This window comes from Emydura macquarii, unplaced genomic scaffold (genome assembly GCF_026122565.2).
Source record: "Emydura macquarii macquarii isolate MOO-44397 ecotype Brisbane River unplaced genomic scaffold, CSIRO-AGI_Emac_v2 contig_3647, whole genome shotgun sequence".
NCBI lineage: Eukaryota > Metazoa > Chordata > Testudines > Chelidae > Emydura > Emydura macquarii.
The window spans coordinates 108313-132791 of record NW_027133784.1 but is presented as its reverse complement, the minus strand read 5'-3'; the positions used below and the strand labels follow the sequence as shown (position 1 = coordinate 132791).

General features: G+C 64.3%; 2 protein-coding genes across 2 annotated transcripts in view; one reads left to right on the top strand and one right to left on the bottom strand.

Annotated features, from left to right (window-relative positions):
* The first annotated feature begins 3892 nt into the window (after positions 1-3892).
* SLC22A31 (solute carrier family 22 member 31) lies at positions 3893-10688 on the top strand. The gene is made up of 9 exons (XM_067536705.1): positions 3893-4293; positions 5958-6061; positions 6274-6428; positions 7009-7177; positions 7876-8021; positions 8242-8350; positions 8701-8915; positions 9332-9443; positions 9913-10688. Exons 1-9 carry the CDS (start codon positions 3895-3897, stop codon positions 10322-10324), a joined length of 1821 nt encoding a protein of 606 aa, XP_067392806.1. The 5' UTR covers positions 3893-3894; the 3' UTR covers positions 10325-10688.
* Positions 10689-11451: 763 nt separating this feature from the next.
* Positions 11452-24479, bottom strand: part of CDH15 (cadherin 15) — a 44395-nt gene continuing 31367 nt past the window's right edge. The window contains exons 2-14 of the mRNA XM_067536760.1: positions 19878-20039; positions 18886-19041; positions 18294-18438; positions 15692-15852; positions 15116-15244; positions 14739-14924; positions 14220-14473; positions 13813-13955; positions 13480-13710; positions 13065-13304; positions 12834-12970; positions 12363-12527; positions 11452-11990 (exon numbers count right to left, since the gene is read on the bottom strand). Coding sequence (XP_067392861.1) covers positions 11793-11990; positions 12363-12527; positions 12834-12970; positions 13065-13304; positions 13480-13710; positions 13813-13955; positions 14220-14473; positions 14739-14924; positions 15116-15244; positions 15692-15852; positions 18294-18438; positions 18886-19041; positions 19878-20039 — 2307 coding nt within the window. The 3' untranslated portion in view covers positions 11452-11792. The remainder of the gene's footprint in view (positions 11991-12362; positions 12528-12833; positions 12971-13064; positions 13305-13479; positions 13711-13812; positions 13956-14219; positions 14474-14738; positions 14925-15115; positions 15245-15691; positions 15853-18293; positions 18439-18885; positions 19042-19877; positions 20040-24479) is intronic.

The window sequence follows — 24479 nt, the reverse complement described above, 5'->3', positions numbered from 1 at the left end:
ACGCAGGGCCCGAAGCAGCCCCACTCGGTGGAGTTGCACTTGCTTATGCCAGCACGGAACCTGGCCCCTAGGGACGACTCTGATCAGAGGCCTAAGTGGAGCTAGCGCCCTCCACAGCTTAGTCACTGCTGCCCTGCTCAGCAGCTCCGTCTCTTCCTGCCCTTTCCAAGACAGGTTTTTAGCCGGTGGCCTATGCAGGCGCCCCACTCCAGGGAATGAGACCAAGCCTGGGGGCTGAAAACCTGGGTGCTCCCTCCTGATGGTGCAGTGTCCGAGCGATAGTTCCTCCAGTGCAGCCACCTCTTCGAGCAGCCGCAGCTGACCCAGTCGGGGTAACTGCGGGACGTTCCCAATTAAACCACACCCCGGGTCAGTGTTGGACAGAACCCACTGGCCGCTAGGTGTCACCCGTGCTCCACACAAGCCCCACTGAACTTGGAAGCTGAAGTTCGGCCTGTTTCCAGGCGATGCAGCGGGCCAGACATTGACACTATGAATTCCTAAATTTCTCCCTGGCTGTAGCTATGGGTCTTAAGAGGCTGGATAGCCAGAACCAGAAGGGTTAGCTGCTCGATGGGAAGGGCGGTGCTTTCAGATGTTTTGTCCATGTCTCATACACCACGCTTACGGACCACACCTGGGACCACACGGAACGAGTAGTTAAGAGACTTCACAGCCTGGGTGTTGGTGGCAAGCCCCTTTTGTTACTGGTGCCCTGGGCTAGTCCTGCTCAGATCCGGGCAATGCCAAGGGAAGTTCTTCACCTCCCCCAGCTGCTTCAGAGACGTCTCCGGGCATGAAACCCGTGACAATTACTGCAGATTAAAATGTAAATTTGTATTCCCCCTTCTTGGCACCAACAACCTTCACGGTTAGCCAGGGTTACACCTCCCCAGCCCACCAGCTGCCTGGCTTTCCTGTTTTAGGCCATGCCGAACTCCAGCGAGTTAGCAGGGACGATTCGTCGCTAAGTCTGCTTTCATTAAAGGCTTTTTACCCTCCGTAACAGTCCAACGTGCAGTGCTGCAGCGTTCTCCCCGCAGAGATGGCTACGGGCCACCCCTTAGTATTTTAGTGCCACTGTGAGAGAGGCTGGTGGGGTTCATAATAATGAACGAGATTTCCCGCTGCCATGCCCCCTGTTCCCTGCACGGGCTGTGCGGGAGAACCTTTCACTGACCCAGACAGCCTGGCGGTGCATTGGGGGAGGACACCCCGCTTGAGCCCCGAGGAAAGGCAAGGCAAACACAGGGCAGCGGAGGAGATAAGGCAGCCGGGGAAGGGCTGGGTGGATGTCAATATTGGGAAAGGGATGCAGGAGCTTAGCGCTGCTGGACGGTGTCAAGCTGCGTTTTCCTTGCAACGTTCCATTGAGTCTGTTCAAGAATCTCTCTGCTCTTAGCATCTAACGAACTGTCCCCAGGGCAAAGGTGGAGGCATTGACCCAGCCTCTGCAACACGTAGGCTGGGCCACAGGCACCCCACACACCCCTCCACCTGCTACCTGAGACCCAGATGTGAGCAGACACCTGCAAAGGCTGTGGCAGGTGGAACTCAGCTCATCAGCCCAGACTTGGCATGGGGCATCCTCCCTGCCCAGGAGAGCAAAGGTTATGGGCGCCTCCCCCACTTCCGTGCCCGCCCACCTTCCCAGGGCTGCCCTCTGCTCAAAGGAACCAAGCACAAGGGCCCCCTGCCATTTTCCTTCCTTCACCAGCAAGCCTGGTGAGCCGCATGCCCCTGAGCTGGGGAGACCCGGTTCGTAGATGCACCTGCCTTAAAGCTCCGGCCTGCTGCAAAACGTCCGAAGTCTCTGCTCACTGCTCAGAAATGAAGGCCACGATTGCTCTGGGGTGCCAGCAGCCCGGGGAGCCCCAGTCTGCACAAGCTCCCCAGCCACTGAAGGTGCATGGACCTGCCAGAGTGTGCAGTGCACAGCAGTGTAGGTGTGAGCTTGGCCCTGCCAGTCACTTCTGGTAGGACCTACAAAATGTATGTGGCTGTGAAGGCAGCCCAGCTCCACAGAGCGCTACTGAGCCGGCAAGCGCTATAGGGGAAGGTTGTGCAGGGCTCGGTACAGGGGGGCCCCGTCTCGGGGGGACTCCCTAGACGCTGCACTCAGCCAGATGGGTCCCAGCAACGTTCCCAGCACCCGGCTGTGCCCGCACTGCCCAGCGGAGGCCATGAGGGACGGAGCGTCCCGGCCAGGCAGGGTCCCTGCGGGGGCTCACAGAGGTCGTTCTGGCCAGACCCCTTCCAGCCACACACGGGGGCGACGCTGTGTGTCGTAGCAGTGCAGCGGTGTCTCAGCCCCCCGGCGCTAGGCACTGCACGGAAAGTAGGAGTTGACAAGTTAGCATGAGAGAATAGCGGGGGGAGGGGTAACTGAGAAGCCTGTAAGCTGAATAATGCGGCTGCAATCGGACAGGAGAGAGTCGGGGCCCGTGCCCAGGTTACCCTAGCACCTCCTGGGACGTCCCCCTCTGCAGGCTGGACTGGTGTATCGCTGTCACCCCAGCCCCTCGCTCCTGGAGCCTGTCTTGCACTTGCTCTGCTGTGTGAACCCCCCCTCCTGGGTCAGCCCACGCCCAGCCTGCGGCAAACAAGCGGCTCCTGGCTCAGAGAGTGAGTGCCTCCAGCCAGCCACTCACGGGATTATGCAAGGGTCGGACCCCAGCCACCCTGGGAGCTGCCGTTTCACAGCATCCAGCGCTGCCCGCTGCACGCTCACAATCCGCTCGTCAACGTCCCAGAGAGACTGGTGTGCACCTGCCTCGTTATGTCAGCGAGTCTCTGCGCACCTTCAGCCCCGTGCCCTGCCTTAGCCTGAACACAGGGTATAAATCAGGGGAGAGCAGGGCAGCTTTGATCCGAAGTAAATAAAAGGCAAGTCGCATTCGAAACTCAGCTGAACCCGGTCAGCAGCCGGACAGCCTTGGATGGTTCTCTCACCGCAGGCCGGCTGCAGCCGCGCCCTCCCCGTGTGGTCAATGCTTCAGTGCCTTGATGATGTTTGCAAATGGCGTGGCAGAGAGAGAGAGATTGCAACATCGCTCTCCTTTTTAACACCTTCCTTCCCCCCTCCAGGGTCAGGTGGCCAACACTATCCGGGCCTGCTTTTCTGCAGGGCTGGCGACCCTGGCTCTTTGGGGAGTCGCGTGCTGATGGCTGGGCTGGTCCTTGTGTTCCTGGCACGCTGAGCGGGGTCGTTCGGTGCCAGTCTCAGCGAGCTGTGAACGGCGTCTCAGCGCCGAGAAGCCCCCCTCCAGCTCCGGGCCTAGATCCGCCTCCAGCCCCCTTTGGGACTATCACAGAGCGAAGCCGCGCACCCCTACCCGTGACATGGCAACAGACAAACCCCCGGTGTCGATGATGTTCAGAGTGCCGGGGGCGTTCCGAAACCAGCCTGCATTATTACACGGTGCAGCCTCACGCCATGGGGTGCACGGGGGGGGGCCGTGTGTCACACCCCCTCTGCTGAGAACGCTGCGGGCGAGACGCGGGTCATGCGGGGCGGGGTGAAGTGAGAGGGGCCAGGTTTGCGGGGGGGGGGGGGGCTGGGGAATTACCCCCCCACACACACACACACACCCCCACCTTCTGGGGTAACCTCCAGTGCCTGAGGACTTGGTCCCCTTAGAAGCCACAAGCTGTGGGGGGATGGGAACACCCGGCCCAGCTGGGGGCGAGGGTGGGGGCGAGGAGTTGGCGAGGGGGCGGGGCCAGAGACGAGGGGGCGTGGCCCAGCCATGGGGGAGGAGCTGGAGACGCCCCGGCCCGGCGGGGGGCGTGGCCCGGCCATGGGGGGCGTGGCCCGGCCCCATCGCCCCGCCCCGGGGGCGGAGCCGGCGGCCGGTGTCCCCAGGCGCGGCGCGGCCCGGCCCCGCCCGGCCCATGGAGTTCGACGCGCGGCTGCTGCGGCCGGCGGGGGGCTTCGGGCGCCGGGCCCGGCTCCTGGCCGCCGCCAGCTGGGCCCCGCAGGCGGCGCTGGCGCTGGGCTTCTTCGCCGGGCCGCTGCTGCTGGCGGCGCCGCCCGCCCACCGCTGCCGGCCCGACCCGGCGCTGCTGCCGCCCGCCCTGCGCAACCTGTCCGGGCCGGCGCTGCTCAACGCCTCGCTGCCGCGGGGCCGGGCCGGCTGGAGCCCCTGCCTGCTCTACCGCTACCCGCCCGGGCCGGGACCCGGACCGGGACCGGGACCCGAACCCGCGCCGCCCCGCCGCACCGCGCCCTGCACCCGCGGATGGCACTACGAGCCGCCCGCCGCCGGCCTGCGCGACAGCCCCGTCACCCAGGTGGGTCCGGTCCCGGGGGGGGTTTCAGTCCGGTTCTTGGGGGGGTCCGGTCCGGGGGGGCCCAGAGGAGGAGGCGGGGGGGCTAGTCTGGCGCTCCGGGGGGGCTCTGCTGCCCCACGTCTCTGTGCCCCTGCCCAGGGAGCCCCCCCACTCCTGGGCGAGGGCTGCACCTGCCCCGGGCGATGCCCCCCCCCCCGGTAGCCGGGCAGGGCCGGGCGGGCTGCGGGTGCTGAGTCCCAGGGAGCTGGGCGCTGCCCGCTCCTGGCAGAGGCTGGCCCTGAGCCCGTTCCAGCCCCGCTGGCCGGGGGGGTTCCCAGGCGGCTCGGGGCGCCGGGTGCTGGCCCTGGGCAAACCCTGGGTGCCCGACCCCTCGTGGGCCCTTGCTGGGCGGGTGGCACCGCGGTGGGTTTTTCTCCAGCAGTCCTGGCCAGGCAGGTGCCCCCGTCCGCCTGGGAGACGGGGGGTCCTGCAGGCCCCCAGCTCTGCGAGCCCCCATCGCCCCCAGGGAGCCGCACAACTGCCAGCGCCTGGTGCCTTTGCGCCATCGCCTGCGCCAGCCGGGCCACGGTGGCGTCGCACGAGGGTGTGGGTGGCGAGGGCGCTCGCAGGGCGGGAGAAGCACCCAGCCGGCCTGGGCCGGCGGTTGGAGAAAGCCGGCACCTCCCTGCCCCTGCCCCTGCCCGGGCTGTGGGAGCAGCAGCTGCCTGGGCCCCTGGCCCCGGGGCTCTTGCGGAGGCCACCCAGCGACGGCAGGGACCTGCCTGCCCCTCGACATGCTGGGCCCGTGGGCCGCCCGCCCTGGCCAGGCCGACTGGGTCTTTTCTCAGAGCAGCCAACTCCGGGCGTCTCCCAGTCCTGACCCCAGTGCTGACTGGCTCCCTGGGCACCCGCATTAGAGCCCTGGCCTCCGCTCCGAGCCCCCCGGGAGGGGCCCAGCAATGGGGCCGGGAACAGGCTGAGCTAGACTCTGCCCCGGCCCGGGGCGGGGGGTAGGTGCCGCGAGGGTCCGTGCCCCATGCGGCTGTGTGCGGGGGGAGGAGGGGGCAGGGGCAGCGCCCGGGGTGAGTCTAGAGCGCCTGGCGTTCCCGTGCGCGGCAGGGCCCCGCAGGCCTGGCCTGGCTTCTCCGGCAGTGCCGTGGGGAGCGTGTCCAGGGGCAGCTGCTTCCTTTCCCCGTTCGCCGCTTGCCCCGCATTTGTGGGCAGAGCCGGGGTTTCCCAGGGTGTTCCCTGGCCTGTGGGGGCAGGGGAGAGGAGATGCCAGTTGTGCTGACCCCGGGGGTGCCTGCGTTCAGGACCCCGCTGGTCCCCCTGGCATCTGTCCTGGACTGTGGTGTCCTGCCTTCTGGCTGGGACGAACGCAGGCCCAGGCTTATTCTGCAGGAGTCTGGGCATTCGCCTCAGTCACCTGGCTGAATTCCTTATCCTGCGTCTCTAACCTCTCCCTGTGGTTTCTTCTGGTCCTGGGGATCTTCTCGCTTCCTGCCTGAAGCCTCTGAGCAGGGCGTGTGCTATACAGCTGCAGGGTTCCAGCCCAGAGGTGGCCGCATTGCAGTGGTGGGCGAGGCGTCCCCCGAGCTGCCCTACCTGTTCAGCGCCCCCGCGTGTTAGGCCACAGTCTGGGCAGCAGCAGGGGGTTCACGGCTCGCTCTGCCTTCCTCCCGCAGTGGGACTTGGTGTGCGCCGATCGCTGGAAGGTGCCGTTTGAACAGACCACCTACCTACTGGGCTGGCTCAGCGGCTCCATTGTGCTCGGCCTGGCCTGCGACAGGTAAAGCACCAACCGCCACCGGTCCCCCTGATCAGACCCTCCCACCCAGCCAGATGCAGTGTTGTCCATAACAGCCCCTGCCCCTGCGTCCAGCCCTGATGTCGATCCTGGAGGGGGGCGGCTGTTCGGAGCCTGGGAGTGGGGGCTGGGGGGCGGCTGTTCTGTCCCCCCCCTCCCCGCCCGGCTGACGGGCCCTTTGCTCTCGTCTCTAGGCTTGGCCGCCGTGCCACCTTCGTGTTCTCCCTGGTGCTGGCGGTTCCCCTGGGCATCGGCGTGGCGCTGGCGCTGGATTACGTTATGCTGCTCTTGCTGCGCCTCCTCTTCGGTGCTGCCCTGGCTGGCACCTTCCTCTCCCTCTACGTTGCACGTGAGTGCCGCCCGGCCCCCCCTTCCCTGCCCCAGGGGAAGGAACCCGGCAGAGCTCCACCGCCCTCTGGCCATTGGCCCCCGGCTGTGGCTTTCCTTTCATTATTTCTTCATGTTACCTCGGGGCCCCAGATGTGGACCGGGACCCCTGGTGCTAGGCGCTGTACAGAGACCCAGAGAGCCGCTCTGTGTAATTACCTCTGCGGCTTCTCTTTGCCTCTCCCCCGTATGGGTAGCCAGGGGAGCAGGGTTTCAGTTTCAGAGCAGGACGGGAAATGGGCCAGGCCGCTCCTGGCTGGAGTCCTGGGGGCAGACGGGCGACGTAGGGGGCGGTATCGGGCCCCGTAGCGCGTGATGCCCAGGTAGCTGACGCTGAAACGCGTCAGGGGGCCTGGGACGCTGGCGACCAGGAGCGTGACCTGGTCTGTGGCTGCCAGGAGGGAGTTGGAGGCGGGGGCGTCGGCTGGTGCTAGGCGCTGTACAGAGACCCAGAGAGCCGCTCTGTGTAATTACCTCTGCAGCTTCTCTTGGGTCTCCCCCACCCCTCGGGACCAAGCTCTGCCTTCCTCTCCCCTCCCCAGGGCTGGAGCTGTGCGACCCTCCGCACCGGCTGATGGTCGTCATGGTTGCTGGGTTCTTCTGGGTGGCGGGGGAGCTGCTCCTGCCAGGCCTGGCTGTGCTGTGTGGGCAGTGGCGGCTCTTGCAGGGCGCCCTGACGCTGACGCTGGCGCTGCTGGCCATCTGCTGGGGGTAAGGACCGGCCGCGCCACGGGGTAGCTGGGAACCGGGCCTGAGAGAGGGCGGGCGGGAGCGGCCTGGCTTTGCTTGGCACATGGGCCCGTGGGAAGATGGAGCGGCTGGCGGGGCAGGGAAGGCCCCCCCTGAGGCTCTGGGCCCCATCAGGGCCGGTCAGCTCGTCTCAGACGCGCCCCCCTCTCCCCCCCTGTGCTGGAGCTGGCAGGGACCGGAGCCCCCCAGCTCCGTGGGGCAGGCCAGGATCAGCGGCACCTCCTCCCCCACGGGCTGGCTCCTGGCCGTGGTGAAAGCAGCTGGCAGCGACTGGGACAAACCCTAGCCAGGCCCTTCAGCTGGAGCCTGCCACGGCCGGCCGCCTCTGAAGGGGCCCTGGAGCCCGGCGGGTAAACATTTGCTCAGCACAGATTAAACACGGGTTCGTTTATTTGCCGGGATTGTTCTTGGCTTTGCGGCCTGGTCCCGCCCGAGGCTCACGGGGCAGGAGCCTGGATAGCCCGGGACGGGGGCTGCAACGGGACGTCCTCAAGTGACCCCGTGCCAGGGAGTGGCCACCGGGGGGGGGGCGCTGCTGGTGCGGGTTCCACGTCCGGTTCCCGGGGGTTGAGGGCACCCCCGATGTCTGGGCTGGGTCTTGGGTGGTGGCTGTGGGGCCGTGGGCTGACGGGGGGCCCTGGGGGCCGCTCTCCCTCCAGCTGCCCGTCGCTGTTCCCGGAGTCACCCCGCTGGCTGCTGGCCACGCGGCAGCTGGAGAAAGGCAGGCGGGGTCTGCGGGCCCTGGCGGAGGGCAACGGCGTGAGCCTGGAGGACGAATTCTACAGCCAGGAGCACCTGTTAGCAGGTGAGAGCTGGGGCCGTGGGGGGGCCGGGGGCCGTGGAGTCCTGCGCTGTTCTCCCGTAGCGCACTCCCCGGCCCGGGCTGAGCCTGCTCCTCCTCCCCGGGCCCCAGGCATCCCCCCCCCCACCCTCACCTGCCTGGCTGCTGCAGTCCTGCCCTTGGACCCGGCCTCCCCTCCGGCTCTGCCCCCGCTGTGCTAACCCTGCCACGCTTGTGCCCCCAGAGCTGGAGTGTCTGTCTGAGGGGGCCCCCCTGCCCCGCTACCACACGCTCTGCGAGGTCTTCAGCACCCGGGTCATCTGGAAAAACAGCCTCATCCTCAGCTTCACGGCGTAAGGACCCGCTGCGCAGGCCGGGGGGGGGGGGGATCGCTGGCGCGTGGGGCACGACCCGGCCCGGCACGGGCTGCAGCCAGGGCCTCCCTGCTCCACCCCTGAGTCCCGCTCCACGGCCCCCCCCCCCCCCCCCAAGCTCTCCCTGCGATCCCAGCACGGTTCTGCTACCGGCCCTCACGCCAACCGGCTACCCCTGGCCCGGCTGCCCTGCCCTGCCGCGCCGCTCGGAGCAGAGCTCCCTGCAGGTGCACAGCTCACCGGGGACGGGCTGAGACCCTCCCTCGCGAGGTCCCGCCTCGGCTGCCCTCCCGTGGACAAACGCCCCCCCCCCGCCGCCCTCCCTGCAGGTTCATCGGCAGCGGGATCCGGCACTGCTTCACCCGCAACCTGGCTCCCTACCCGCCCGAGTTCTACTTCTCCTACTTCCTGCCGGCGGCGCTGGAGGCCGCGGCCTGCCTCTTCCTGTGCCTCACCGTCAACGCCTTCGGCCGCCGCCCCATCCTGCTGCTCTGCACCATCCTGACCGGCATCTCCTCGCTGCTGCTGCTGGCTCTGACGCAGTGTAAGGGGCACGGCCTGGCCTGGCCCCGGCCCTCGGGGACTAGCCGTTCTGCCCCCTTGGGTGCTGGCGACTCCCCCCCCCGTGTCTCCAGTCCCTGGGAAGGGGAGGAGCGAGCTCCCGGGGTCTCCCGTTAACTGCGAGCCAGTGTCCAGGTCACCAGCATTCCTGCTCACCCCCTGGTAGCTGCCCACCCAGGGCAGGGCGAGCCCCCCCAGCTGCTCCTTGGCCTGGCTCCTGGACTTCCCCGGCAGGTGGGGAAGTCGTGCTGGCAGGAGTGCACCCAACAGGGCTTAGACACCCTCCCCCCCCGTTGTAAATCTCTGGGGGACCCAGGCCCTGGAGCCCACCCGCACTCTTGCCCCCAGGTGGCCAGGGCAGGGCGTCCGCTCACGCTGCTCCCTCCCTCCCCACTCTAGATCTGCTGGACTGGATCATCCTGACCCTCTCCGTCCTGGGCATCGCGTTCTCCCAGGCCGTCACCATGCTCAGCCTCTTCTTCGCCGGCGAGGTCCTTCCCACCGTGGTCAGGTAGGAGGCGGCAGCTGCTGCTGGCTTGTGCAGATTGCGACAAGGCTGGACCCTGGGGGGGGGGGGGGGGGGGGGGCAGCTCTGGGGTGAGGCTGTGGCAGGCCCTCTGTGTGGGGAGCCCCAAGGGAGCCCCATGAAAATAGCCACCTTCCCCCACCCTTCCCAGTCCGGTGCCCCTGCCTGGGGGCTGTGCCTGGGGCCTGACCCCTCCGCTCTCCCTGTGACGTGCTGGCAGATGCTCCCGAGTCAGCCGGACGGCTGCCCGTGGCTGAGTCCCGGGGGGCCTGACCCCGTGTCCTCCCGCCCCAGCCCTGGGGGCTGCGCCGCGTGGCACCAGGCCCAGCCCTCGGCTTCCCCTGCTGCCTCCGAGCCGCCATGCGGGGGCGTGGGCCCCCCCTCGCCCCGTGCTCCGGGCAGGAGGGGCGGCCGGCCCCTCGGTGAGGTTCTGCTCCGTGTGTGTCCCCTGCAGGGGCGCTGGGCTGGGCCTCGTCATGGCTGCCAGCTTGGTGGGCAGGGCGGCCGGCCCCATCATGGCCATCCACAACAACCGGGGCTTCTTCCTGCACCACGTGGTCTTCGCCTCCTTCGCCATCCTCTCCGTGCTCAGCATCATGCTGCTGCCCGAGAGCAGAGGCAAGAGCCTGCCCGAGTCGCTGCAGGACGGCGAGAGCCGGCGCCGGCCCCCGCTCTTCCGCGCCTCCCGCCGCCGCGACCAGCTGCCTCTACTCTCCGCCCGCGGGGCTGGCGAGGCCCGGGACTACGCCCGCCTCGTCACGGCCACCAAGAAGATGCTGAGCTCCCGCCAGGGTGCCCCCGCGCGGGGCAGGCAGCTGCTGCCGGAGCGTGCCCAGGCTGGGGGCGACGCCCAGGAGGAGATGTAGCGGAGATGGTTGGGGGGACAGCTGCGGGGCCTTCCCTGCGCCCGGCTGGCTGTGTCCCTCCTGTGGTCGGGCCTGTGGAGCCAACATGGGCACCCCCGGGCGGCAGGCTGTGACCCGGGGCTCCCCTCCCCTAGGCCTTGGTCTGTTAGCGGCGCTGCCGGCTCCCCTGGGCTGCCTGGGCCCTGCCTCGCGGGTGTGTGGGGGCAGGGCGGGGGGCTCTCACCGGCCCCGCTGGCTACCAGCCCCGCAGGCCGCAGGGCCCGGCAGAGAGCTGGGAACGGGGCTCAGGGAAGGTCAGTGTCTCGTGGCTGGGCGAGCGGCTCGCCTGTGGGGCTGGGCCAGAATAAAATGTGCCTTATTTCTAGTCTGGGCCTGCTTTTTCCCAGGGCGTCCTGGCAACCCGCCAGCGGCATTTCGCTCCCCCTCCACCCCGCTCCCCCAGCAGACAGCTCCAGCCGGGACATGCTCCACGCGTCTTTATTGAGGGTCGCGGGAGGGGTCCGCCTGGCCCGGGTGTAAGAACGGCCCCGCGGGGCAGGGCCCAGCCTGACGGTGCTGGGGCTCTGCTGGGGCTGTCCTCACCCAGGGCCCCCACCCTGCGGGGTTGCTGCCCTGCTTCCTCCTGCCTGCCTCGCTCTGCCCAGCTCAGCCCTGCTGCTGCATCTCCCCTCGGCCCTGGCCTGCCCCCAGCCTCGCTTGCAGGACGTGGCTTTCCCGCGCTCGAGCTGCTCCCGGGCATCCCCTGCTTCTGCCCACTGGGCCCCTGGCCTGGCATGGGGCCCCGGCCAGCTCTGGGCAGTGCCCTTAAACAAGGCTTCAGCCTTCATTCCTCTTCCTGCCCGCCGCCCGGTGTCCTCTGCCCTCTCCGAGCTCGGCTCCTCCAGCAGCAGGCTCTGCCCCCGCTGGGCTCCCCGCCAGCTTCTGCCCCCCCCCCGCATGTTGGCTGCATGGTTGTGCTGGCCCCTACCTGCCCCCATCCCCAGTAACCCGCCCTGTCCCTGGGAGACCTCAACCCCCCCACAGCTTCCCCTGGGAGATCCAGGCCACGGTTAATGTAGGGGTGGCGTTGTCCCGGTTCCCCTCGGGCTGGGTGAGCAGCGCTGTCTGCCTCAGGCCTGGTCCTGGCTTTAGGCTGCATCTTGGGGGGGGAGCCCCCCCACCCCATGGGCTGCACCCCTCAGCACTCAGTGAAGGCAGAGCCGACCCTCGTGTGTCTGGGCAGGTCTGGCGGGCTCCTGGCTGGTGCTTGGGCAGACCTGCAGGGCCAGAGCATCCTGGCCCCCCGGGCTGGGGGGCGGGGGGCTGCCTGTGATCCCGGCCCGCACTGGGTCTTAAAAGCATCTTGTTCCCGCAGTTGGCGCTGTGGTGTCCATCCTGGGCCCGTGGCTGTGGCGCTGCTGCCAGTTCTCCCTGTCCCTCAGGAGTGAGCTGTGCCCCCCCCAGTCCCTGCAGGGCTCCCCCCCCGGCCCTAGTGCCCGTACAGGTCCGCCAGCCGGCGGAAGCGCGGCCCCCACTCGCTGAGGTAGTCGTAGTCCTGCTCGCCGTCGCCCAGGCTGGACACGATGGAGCTGAGCGTGCCGGCCACGGAGCCGGAGCCCTCGTAGTCGTAGATCAGGGCGGTGTCGTAGGGGGGCACGCTGGGGTCGCCGTCGGCCGCTTCCAGCCCCTGGGGAGACAGGAGGGAAGGGCTGGGCGGCCTGTGTGGGAGAAGGGGGCTCGCAGGGGAAGGCGGGTGAGGCCCTCCCCTCGCTCAGAGCCTGGGTCCCCCGCAGTGCCCCCCAGGAGCGAGGCAAGTCACTGTGCCAAGCCCCCATCCTCCATGTTGAGCCAGTCCCAGCCCGTGTGTGTGTGGGGGGGGGGGCCAGCCCCACTTCTCCTGCTCCAGTTTGTCACCCCCCCCCCCACTCAGGGTGCAGGCTAGGGGGTTCCCAGCACAGTTTGGAGGCTGCAAAAGTAGGGGGGCCTGGGGCAGTTGGGCCCAGCGCCGACCCCTGCCCTTTGCAAACTCCCCCCCCGCTTCCCCCACCACCGGCCTCACCTCGTTGATGAAGTCCTCGATGTCGGAGGGGCTGCTGGGCGGTTTGTGGCGGTTGGGGGGGGTGGCGTAGCTGTGGGGAGCGTCTCTCCGGATCGGCTGCTTCCCCCGGGGGCAGGGGTGGGGGAAGAAGTCAGGATTGCGCAGCTGGTTTATGTCGTAGGCGCCCTGCAGTGAGAGGAGGGTCAGCGCCTGCTGGGGGGGCTGGGCTGCCAGCCGGGGTGTCATAGGGTCTGAGTGCGTCCCCTGAACAAGAGAGACTGGGAGCGGGCACGGCGGCGGGTCGGGATTGGGGGGCACCGGCAGGGCTGGGGGCAGCCCAGGGCTAGGCTGGCAGGGGGCGGCGGGTCGGGATTGGGGGGCACCGGCAGGGCTGGGGGGGGCTGCACGTTGTGTGGCTGGTTTGCCCGGCGCATCCCCGGCGCTCTGCCCCCCAAAGCGCCGTGGGGGCTGCCCCCTCCCCGCCCCCCTCACCTGGTCCTCCTCGCCCCCGCCCTGCTCGTCGTAGTTGAGGACGTTGTCGCGCAGGTCGTCCTGCGAGGTCTCCAGCAGCGCCTCGTGCCGCGGGCGCCGGTGGCAGCGTTCCCGGGCGGCCGCCAGCAGGGCCAGCGCTGCCGAGAGAGAGAGAGAGAGAGAGGCCGTGGGGCTGGGCCCTGAGCGGGGCTGGGCCGGGGAGGGAGCCAGGGGCTTGGGGGTCTGACTTACACAGGAGCAGGATGATGCTGCTGAGGATGATCATCAGGGAGCCGAAGCTGAGCCCTGCCCCGGCCGTGGAGGCGGCCGCCGCGCTGGCCTGGCAGCCGCCCCGCTCGTCGCAGGGGCACACGGAGACGTTCAGCAGCTGCGCCCGCTCCTGCCGGGGCGTCCCGGAGTCGCTGAGCAGCAGGGGCAGGGAGTGCAGGCCGGCGGGCACCGCCACCCGCACCGCCAGCGCCGCGTGGGTCGCTGGAGGGCAAGAGGGGCACACGGTGACGGAGACAGGGTGGGGGCCCGGCCCGGCCTGGCTGGTGTTCCCCCCCAAGCTCTGCCCCCCTCACAGATCCCCCATGCTCCTCCCCCACCAGCCCCTGGCCCATCAAGCCGTCCCCCGCCCTGCCCTGTGGGGCGCGGGGCCCCTCACCGTTGAGCGGGCTGAGGCTCCAGTTGCGGGCCAGCTGGGGGGCGCCGAGGCGGAAGTGGAAGGGCGCGGCGTGGGGCGGCAGGTCCTCGTCCGTGGCGCTCAGCAGCAGCTCGCGCCCTTGGCCGGGCTCGCTGCACAGCACGCCGGCCGGCGGGAGCAGGGCCGGCCCGTGGTCGTTGACTTCCAGGATCTCAACCGACAGGGTGCCGGTGGCCGTGCGCGGAGGGTCGGCTGGGGACAAGGGGAGGCGGGTCAGGGCCCAGCAGGCTGGGTGGTGGGACGGGGGGGGTTCAGCCAGGCTGTGGGGGAGGGGGCCAGCGCCCCCCAGCTCACCATCATCCCTGGCCAGGATGAGCGCCGTGTACCAGCCGCCCTGCAGGAAGGGCGACCGGCCTGGCAGCTGCCGCTTGGTCTGCAGCCTCCCGGAGCGCGGGTCGAGCAGCAGCCAGTCGGCCGGGTCGTAGGCCAGGGAGTAGCTGCGGGGAGAGACGCCGAGTTACACGGCCGGGCGGCCAACGCGAACCGTGCTGGGGGAGCCCCGGGGACCCTGGCCTGGGCCGTGGGAGCCAACCCCGATCCCCCACCCAGCGCTAGCGCCAAGCAAGAGGCGTCGCGGCGTCTGGCGGCGTATCCGCTCCCCAGCCAATGTCGCTCTGGCCTCCTCTGCCCCGGCCCGGTCCCCAGGGCCCCACAGGAGGCACCAGCCCCTGCTCAGAGCCCCTCGGGGGGAGGGGACGCACCTCAAGGCCTGGGGCTGGCGGGTGTCGGGGTCGCTGGCGCTGAAGGTGGTGAGTTCGGTGCCGGGCGGGGCCCCCTCGGCCACCCTGGCCAGCCGGGGGTTGTCGTGGAAGAAGGGCGCCTCGTTCACGTCCAGCACCTGCACATGCACCAGGGCCAGGGCCCGGGTGGTCTGCGGGGCCGAGGGGTGCAGCTGGTTCTGGTTCTGGACGGAGACGGTGAGCTCGAAGCGGGCCTGCCCCTCGTGGTCCAGGGCCTGAATGTGGAGGAGCCGAGAGTTAGTCACGGGGGGGGGCTAACCCTGGCCAGGCACCCCAGCCGGGCTGCCCACCCCCCCAGGACCACTCTGCACATGGGCTGCATGCCCAGGGGTCACGCTCCCTGCAGTCAGCGCCTGGGACTGGCTTCTGCTGCGGGGCAGCCCCTGCAGCCCCCGGCTGGGGCACGGAGCCCATGGCAGCCGAGAGCGTGGCCCGTGGCCGGGTGGGGCTGTGGCCCGGGGCGCGGCCCCCCACCCTCACCTTCACCACGGAGAGGACTCCCTCGTTGGTGCGGGGGTCGGTGCGGAGGGCGAAGGCCCCGCCCGGGTCGCCCTCCAGGATGGTGTATCGCGCCAGCCAGTTGGGGGAGCCGGGCAGGTCCTTGTCGTGCACCAGGAGCCGGCCGATGTCCACGCCGCTCGTGTTCTCCGGCACCTCCACGGAGAACTGCAAGAGAGCAGCCGGGGGTGGGGGGAGGCGAGGAGAGGCACTCGTGGCCTGACTCAGCCAGCCCGGCACGGCCCACGTTCACACCTCCCAGCCCGCCCCGGGACCCCTCCGCGGCCGCGCAGCAAGTCGGACTGGAGCCCAGGCCTCCTGCACCCCACCCACCCCTGGCGCCCGGCCCGGCCCGGTACCTCCGGCGTGGTGAACTCGGGCGGGCTGTCGTTGATGTCGTCGACGTAGATGGCGGCTGTGGCCGTGGCGGTGAGGCCGTCCCCGGACATGTCCGCCACTTGCAGCGTCAGGGTGTACATGCTCACCGCCTGCGGGAGGGGGAGAGCCGGCGTGGGAGCCAGCCAGGGGGACAGTGCCAGCTCGCCTGGCTGTCAGGCCAACCCCCCCCCCCCCCCCGGCCCCGTGCCCTGGACCCTTGGGGGCAGTGCCCTGCGTTACCTGGGCCACGGCTTGCCCAGCCCCACCCCAGCCGCCTGAGTTAGCCACGCTCGCATCCGCGCCCCAGAGCACCTTGTTATCGCCGCCCTGGGTCTGGCCCCAGCCAGGCCTCCGCCAGCCCTGCCCACAGCTGCCAGTGCTCGCTGGTTTTGGTGGCTAAGCTGCCCCTCTGGATCCGGCCAGCGCATCGCATCACTGCTTGGGCGCGACGGTCTCGGGCAGCCGCCCGGCGTGCCATGCGCCTGCAGCGGTGCCGGCCCGAACCAGGCTGCAGGGACGCTCAGCCCGCTGCCCCGGCTGCCCCGGGGGCCCGTTACCTCGCGGTCCAGCCCCCCTTGCACGGTGCGGATCTCGCCCGTGGTCTCGTTGATGTGGAAGAGCCTGGCGGCGCCCTGCTCCAGGATGGAGTAGCGCAGGGCTGCGTTGTCCGTCTCGGGGTCGTCAGCATCGGTGGCTTCTGCCTTCATCACGTAGGTGCCTGCGAGCAGAAGGACACCGGGGCTGGAGACACAAGACATGTCCGGCTGGACGGGCCCGCGAGAGCTCAGTGACGCCAGCCCCTGCAGCGCCAAGTAAACCTAGACCCCAGGCGCGTTGGCACCTCGGTAGAAGTGGGGGGACATGAGGCCCCGCCCCCTGCTCCTCCTCTTTTCCCCAGGCCCCACCCATCAGTGGCCCCGCCCCTGCCTCTTCTCTTCTCCCTGGGGCCCTGCCCCCTGGCCAGAGCCAGGCTGTGGTAAGAGCTGCCAAAGAAATGGTACAGGGAAGGGCAAGAAAAACAATTGGGGGGTGGGGACCAGCCTCTGTACGTGGCGAGATTAACACAGCCGGGGCTGGCAGCTTGGAAAAGAGCCAGCGAAGCAGGGCGATGCCAGCGGACGATAAAAGCATGACTGGTGCGGAGAATGTAAACAAGGAAACGTGATTCACAGAACACAAGACCCAGCGGCCACCTGATGAAACTATTAGCCAACAGGTTTAAAACACACACAAGGACGTATCTCTTCACACAGCGCCCAGACAAGCCATGGAACGCGGCGCCAGGGCTGGGTAGGGCCAGAAATAGAACTGCGGTCAAAAACGCACGAGCTCAGTCCCTGGAGGAGAGGCCATCAATGGCTATTAGCCAAGCTGGCCAGGGACGCAGCCCACGCTCTGGGTGCCCTAGCCGCTGACTGCCAGAAGCTGGGCCTGGACGCCAGGGGACGGATCATACAATAATGGCCTGGGCCGTTCAGTCCCTCTGACGCACCTGGCCCTGGCGCTGTGGGAAGACGGGACACCGGGTAGCTGGACCATGGCTCTGCCCCAGTGTGGCCGTTCCGAGTGTGTCTCTGCCTTAGCGAAATATTCTTTAATCCATTTTGTCTCACAATCCTGCCCCCTTGTGCATATACATGTCCTTGCGGGGCTGGTCACCAGGCACTTTTTTAGTGCAGACTGAAGCAAAACAGGCATTAAACACCTCAGCCCTTTGCTGGCAGCCGGCTGCGCTCCTGCCCCGCGAAGCGGCACTGCGCGTAACTTCAGCTTTGTCATGCGCCTCATGCAGTCAAAGAACCGCCGCGTTCTGCCGGCTACGTCCGTGGCTGGGTGTGACTCGTTGTTGTGCCTTAGCTTTTCGGACGTTGTCCCTACGTGCGCATGCTGTTCCCTTGCTCGCTGCCTTTGCAATGTGCCCGTTTCTGCGTTAGGGCCGTGCTGGGTGTCATGCGGGCTGGCTTGAGTGGGGGGGCAGTTAGTATATTGGGTGACATGATCCATGTGGGCTAGGCCATGTCAGGTACTGTTCGGAAGGTTGTAATGTGCTAAGTAAGGTAATAATACTTGTGTTCATGTGTGATATGTGACATGGAAGTTATAGAGGTATTTGAGCTATCTGTATTTCAAATTGTGCTGCCTGGGCAACACCCCAGATAGGAAGGCTGCAGAACAATGGCCTGCATAATGGCCCATTAAGGCATTCCCAGGTGCAAGGGGCCCTGAGGGAGAGGCCAGCATCACCACTGAGTCACCAGCACCTGCTGACATGACTCGGGACTCCATGGCAGGCAGCCTACCTGATGAAGCAACAGGACTGGCCCATGTGACTATGGACCCCAGGCACACCGGAGGAGTCACCAGGACTGTCCCATGTGACTATGGACTCCATTTTGGGTCTTGTGACTGCCCGCAAGCCGCATGGCCGGAGGAGGGGGTTTATAAGATCAAGCCAGAGAAACCATTTTGTCTTTGTTCCTGTCCAGTCTGCAGACATACACCGATCTCTGGACCAATTCATCTTGCAACTGAACCGAAGGACTCAAACCCATCCAGATATTGGATGTGAACCAGCAAGAACTACACAAGCCTGCAAATCCACATTTCTCCCAGAAACCTGAAGTAGATGGACTTTTAATCATTTGTTTATCTGTGATTTACTTTAACCCGTTAACATTTCTCTCATGGTTTCTTTCTTTCTTTGTACAATAAACCTTTAGTTTAGATACTAAAGGATTGGCTGGCAGCGTGGTATTTTAGGTGAGGTCCAACCTTATATTGGTCTGGTGTTGTGGCTGACCCCTTGGGGTCAGAGGGAACCTTTTTAGTAACGAGCACAGAGTTCTAGTAACTGGTCTCTTTGCTGGACCTAGTGCCGATTTGGGAGCCTGGAGCTGAGATGCAGTGAAGGGGGCTGTGGGCATTTGTGGACTGGCTGCTTGATATCCAGTGTGGGGTAATGAGAAGCAGTTCATGGCTGGTTGGGAAGCCGGGCTTCCGTGTCACCCACCAGCGGGGGAGAATCTGCTCTCCTTTTGCAGCCTGCCCTGACATTGGCATTATCAGTTGGCTACCCTGGGCACTGGTCGTATCACACTGGGGACAGCCAGGCCCTGGCAGGCTCACGCCAAAGGCAGGCCTGGTACCATGTGCACCCACCTGGGACGGCTCCCTCCACCACGTGCCCCGTGAAAACCTCCTGCTGGAACAGGGGCCGGTTGTCGTTCTGGTCCACCACCACAATCTCCAGGTCGGTGGGGTCTTCCAGGGTCGCACCCCCCAGGTCCAGGGCAAAGGCCCTCAGCTGGGAACAGGGCAGAGAACAGGCGTCAGCCACAGCGCCACGCAAGCCACCAGGCAGCGACACGCTTCCGACTTACTGGCTCTGGAGCTGTGCCCGGCCCAGCCGCTGACAGCTGGCTGAGGAGAAAACAGCGTCTCCCAGCAGGAGGCGCTGTCGGGCATAGCTGGGCACGCTGGCTCTGGAGCGCCCGTCCTCCCCGGCCCACCAGTGGGAGGCGCTACGGGGCACAGCTGGGTGAGCTGGCCTGGGAGAGCTCATCCTAGGCTGCCAGCAGGAGGCGCTGTGTTGCTCCCCAGCTGGAACATGCTCACCTCACCCCCGCCCCCGGCCGGGGAGTCACAGCGCAGCAAAGGCAAAGGCGGCTGAGCTGCATGCTCCGATGGCGGGAGAGGACTGGAGGGGTGGGGGGGGGCGTAGGGCAGTGTGTGTGCAGGGAGGGGCCCTTACCCGGAAGCGGTCGTTCTGCTCCCGGTCCAGCACGGTGTTGAGGAAGACCTTCCCGCTGAACTTGTCGATGGCGAAGATGCCCGTTGGCTCCTCGTCCACGCCCGGCCCCTTGATGCTGTAGATGACCCCCCCAGGCAGCTGCTTATCCGACTTGATCTGCCAGAGGGAAGCGTGCCAATAAACACTCAGGGCTGGCAGCCTCTCGCCCGGCCCCCGGTCCCAGCTTCGCCCCTGGGCTCTGCTGACTGTCAGCCCAGGCTTAGCCCCGGCACCTCTGGACGTGCCGCATCCGTTATGACAGTAAAAATATTGCTGGAGCCCCGGCACCTGTCATTACATATTAAGCCCTGATTGCAGGCCCAGCCCTCCTGGGAGTCAGAGGCCCCCGGGGGAGGAGAGGGGCTGCCTGGATTGGCCTCCGAGCTACCCACCCGCAAGGCATGGTCAGTGTCCAGGGCTGCCCCTGCACGGCACTGGATGGCTGGGTGACAGTGTGCACGCCTTGTTGTGACTGTAATTCTGATGGTGCGTGTGTGTGGCAGTGCAGATGAGAGTGGATGTGTGCATGCACAATGGTGAATGGATGCATTTGTGTGTGTGTGTGTGTGACGTTAGATGGGTGCGTGCATGCAATGGTGGATGTGTGTGTGCATGTCTAATGGATGGGTGTGTCGTGCATGCAGTGGTGTGTGTGTGTGTGAGATGGTGCTGGGGAGTGGAGAGTGCATGCAACGGTGGTTGTGTGCTTGCGTGTGCAATGGTAGATGTGTGTGTGTGTGTGTGTGTCTGAAACAACTTTGGAGGCCACGGCTCAGGCCCGATGGCGCAGCCCTGAGATGAGGAGACGCCCCATCTGCATTGTTCTGCCTCTGCCCCGGCCTGTCCCCTCCCTGTGTCCGATGCCCGCCAATGAGGCCTCGCCAGGCCGAGCAGCGGCCGCCCTGGTCCGTGCAGGTCGTTGCAGCGCGTCCGCTGGGCCGGGCGGCACGTACCTGCACCAGGAGGTGGGGGATGCGTTTGTGGTTCTCGGACACGCTGATCGGCGGGATCACCCAGGCCCTCTTCACCCTGCTGGGCCCAGCTCGCTGCCGCCAGGGATACAGGAACCGGGGGCTGCCGGGGAGGCCAGCCTCCCCCTGAGAGAGGCCAATGCCCTGCTGGGAGAGAGGCTGAGGTCAGACCATCCACCTGTCACCCCCAGCCTGCCCCACCTGCGCTCAGCGCCTGGGTGTTTGGTGAGTGTGCGGTGAGATTGGCTCCTCCCATCTCAGGCCGCGCTGCCGGCAGGGACGGGGATGGTTGGCAATGCGTCCCTCGGGCATCCAGCCCGGCTCCTTTCTCAGCGCTCACCATGGGGGCTCTTCCTAGTGCTAAGGGCTGCGGCAGCACCGTGTGTCCCTTTGGTGCCTGTGACAGTGCCAGGCAGTGCCCAGCTTCTCCTGGGGGCTGCCCCTCACCCAGGGTTTCTGCTCACATCCTCCCTTGCACACCCCATGGGCCTGCACTACCTCGGGCAGGTAAGGGCTGCCAGCCTGGAGGCGACAGCTCTGTCAGCTGAGAGCGCAGCGGCCTGGATGTCAGCATCCCCGAGAGACGCACACATGGGGACCCCAGAGTCCCCGGCTATTCTTAGGCTCCCTCTGTGGCGTTTTCCTGCAAGGGTCGCACACATTTCTGCACACCGTACACGCAGACTGCTGCAGTGCCTGTACCGGAAGGCTAAACTGTATTATACCGTTCTGCTGCTAGGAGGCGCTGTGTGGAAAAATACCTTGTTTTAAGCTAACCTTAGCCACCAAAGGAAGCTCTGTAGCCGGTCCATCTCTGGTACAGAAGTACATGACATGGTGTCAGAAGTGAACTAAGAAGGAAAACAGCAACAAAGGTTGCAAACAAAAGCAACGAAGACTGAAGGATCTCATTTACAGGCCACTCTTCAAAGCCCCAGAGAACATTGGCTTTGACAAACCTTCAGACTGGACAGAAACAATAGCTGGAAGATTTCTCATTGCAAACAAGCTCCACAGAGAAACTGGAGCTACACAGGTATCATCTTTCATTGATGCCATGGGGGAGCGGGCAGAGCATAGCTTTAAATCCTTTGACGTTAGTGCAAGACAGTCACAGCGATGACAAGGAAAAGGCTCTGGCTGTGCTGGATACACTCGTTATACCGCAGAGAACTGGGATTTATGGATGAGCACGTTTTTTTCCCCAGGAGAAAATGGTGAATGTTTTATAAGAGCTCCGCGTACAGGAGCTGAAACACGGTGATTCCGGGAATGCAAAACACAAAAATATCCCAAACAGGCTGGTGATTGGATTAACTGATGAAAAACCTTTCACAGCAGCTACACCTGAAAGAGATTTAACTCTAGCCAGAGCTAGCCAGAGCGCGCAGCACCCTCGGCTGGTGAGCCGCCAAAGCCAAGGGCAGCGTGTGAAATCTGAAAACCAAGACACTAGCTTAGCAGCTGTTAACAGCTGCAGAGTGTGTTTAAAGTCGGTGCCATTAGCCCCCGAAGACCAGGCGAGCGGACTCCCTGTCACGCTCTTCGGGCTAGTCACAGAGCTTGCCTACACAGCCCACACCTGTCCTGCCTGAGACCTTTCACTGCTCCGCCAGGTGTGGCGAAGGTGAGCTGAAAGCAGGTGTTTTGCACACAATGACACCTGGTGGCTAAACCGTGTAATACAGGTTAGCTTCCCAGTACACGCCCAGGCTGAGACGACAAATCCCAGCCGCCATGCACATGGTGCGGAGAAAGTCACATCCCAAGAGATGAGTCAGGTCCAGCCAGAGACACACGCTGTGATACATGCAGGAAATAGGGACATTCTGCAGCTGTTTGCCGCACCCCAGCAGGCAGGGAGCTGACTCGTATCACAGACACTCAAGAGCCATTGTTTCTGGGATGCTGCCGCTGAGATGCCACGCGGCCGGCCTGGAGAGCGGAACTGAATATTCATGGCAAGACCATGGCTGGTAACACTGACACGGGCGCTGGTGTCAGAGGCCTCTCCGGATTCACCAGCACCTTCAACCCCCTCACCTGACACAGCTCTCACTAGCTCAGGCGGTGTTCTGAACTGGACCTCAGACACAATTTACAGAGAATAAAGCTGTGTGTTCAGAGTGCATGTGAGCAAAGCGCCACAGACACCAGCCCTCAGCTGCAGCATGGCACAGAATCAGAATCACAGAAGATGAGGGCTGGAAGGGACCTCAGGAGGTATCTAGTCCAACCCCTGCTCAAAGCAGGACTAACCTCAGCTCAATCATCCCAGCCAGGGCTTTGTCAAGCCGCATCTTTAAAACCTCTAATGATGGAGATTCCACCACCTCCCTAGGTAACCCATTCCAGTGTTTTACCACTGGAGCAGCTTGGTATAATTGAGGAAATCTCTGAGCCAACAGCCCTGATGGCACCAGTCATAAAGAAAACTACAAAGCTGTGCGGATTTTAAAAGACTTAATGAAGCAGGTGTGGGAGGTAACGCTTCCCTCCCAACACGGGATGACTTCAGCTACAGTGTTCTCCAAGCTGGATGCCTCAAATGGAGTCTGGCAAATTCTTTTAGCCAAGGAAAGCGCTAAACTGACTACATTTATCACACCCTTTGGGAGGTTTTGCCTTCGAAGGTTATCGTTTGGGCTTACCAGTGCACCAAAGATGGCAGAACCATTAATGAACACACATGGAGTTGCAGGTTTCCTGGCTGATATTCTGATGTATGGATCTTCGATGGAAGAACACAACAAAACCCGCAACAAAGTCCTATGCCTGATCAGTCAGTCTGGACCAGAGCTAAGCAAGGACAAACTATTCCCCCCCCCATCCCAAATCAAGTTTTTGGGCCAGACAATAAATATGGATCAGTACCAGCTCCGAGAAAGTGACAGCAATTTGAGAATTGAATGCACCAGCTAATGTACCAGACTTGAGCCGTATACTGGGGATGGTAAATTACCTTGGGTCGATACTTGCAAGACCTTCCTACAGTGACAAAACCACTGAACGAACTGTTAAAGGCCAACACATCTTGAGTGAAATCAAGACATTACCTTCCAAAAGGTCAAAGAAATGCTCTCAACAGCTCCAGCTCTCAAGTTCTATGATACGAGCAAAGCCAGAAAGGTCAGTGCAGACGCAAACAGCTCTGGGCCTGGGTGTTGTGCTGTTGCAACAATACGGCTCAGTGTGGAAGCCAATTGCATTTTCTCTCGCACACGTACAGAAGCAGAACAATGCTATGCACAGTTTGGGAAGGGCTGCCTGGCAAGCGTTTGGGCATGTAAGAACTTTGATAGCTAGCTGTGTGGACTGGATTTGTTTACACTGATAACAGACCAGAAACGGCTTGTTACCCGCATCAACAGAAAAGACTTGGCTCAAGCACCCTTGAGATGCCAGCGTCTATTGCTAAGATGAATGGGATTTAACCCAATTGGTAAATATGTTCTTGGGAAAGCTCTGGCACTCAGAGACACTCTGTCACCGAGCTCAGCATTGCACTCAGCTGCCTGGGAGCTCAAAGATGACGCAAAGGCGTAAGTGGATGCTGTGGACACGTACAGACCAGTGTCAGAAAAGAGGCTACTTCAGCTACAAAAAGCAACCGCGACAGACACACAACGTCGGGAAGTTCTAAACTACGTTAGGGGCAGCCGGCCCACGCAGCTAAGGACACAAACGAGACAACTTTGTGGTGAGTGGACGATTAAATGAGTCAAATGGCCTCATGATTAAAGGAGATGATAAAGACTAAAGTATCTGCCTATGACCGTTGCAGAACTAGCCGGCCAACACACCACAAAGGCCCTTTAATAACAACACCTCCACCAGACAGACCTTGGATGGGACTAGCTGCAGATTTTTTGTGCACTCAGAGGACATCCTCACGGACTATTTTTCTAGGTCTGTGGAAATAATGTACTTGGAAGATATAACGTGTCACTGAGAAACTAAAGTGCCCTTGTGTTCATGATGCTATTCCGGAACAACCAGGGGCGGACAATGGAACACGGCGGAATTTAAGTCATTCTGAATGAAATACGGGTCTGATCGTATTACTAGCAGCCCGCATGCGAATGGAGAGAGCTGTACAGACAGCCAAGAAAATCCTACAGCAGGAAGAGCCATTCCTTGTTCTTCTTAATTACAGATCACACCAGTAGCGGCTACTGGATATACTCAAGCACAACTCCTGCTGGGAGGACAGCTCAGCGCGACAAGTCCAGCCTTGGAAAAGATTCTTGCTGTAAAGTGGCCAGACATGAAGAGTCACCAAAGTGGATAAAAGCGTTTATGAACACTTCTACGCCAGGCGTCATTCAGAGAGGCTGGCCAAGTCCAGCTGTTGTAACGAAAAAGAATGCAGTGCCCAGATCACATGCGGTCGGTCGGAGAATTCAGCAGAAACTGACGACATCTTCAGTTTGTCCCGCAGAAAGACCAATCAACACAGCAACCTCGACAGATGGTGGGTGCAGAACAGGAAGACGCCCCCAAGGATTCCAATCCAACCACAGCCAGTTGTTGCAACTCACGGACAGCCAGCTGGCCAAGTTGTTCCGCGTTTGGGTCGTGTCA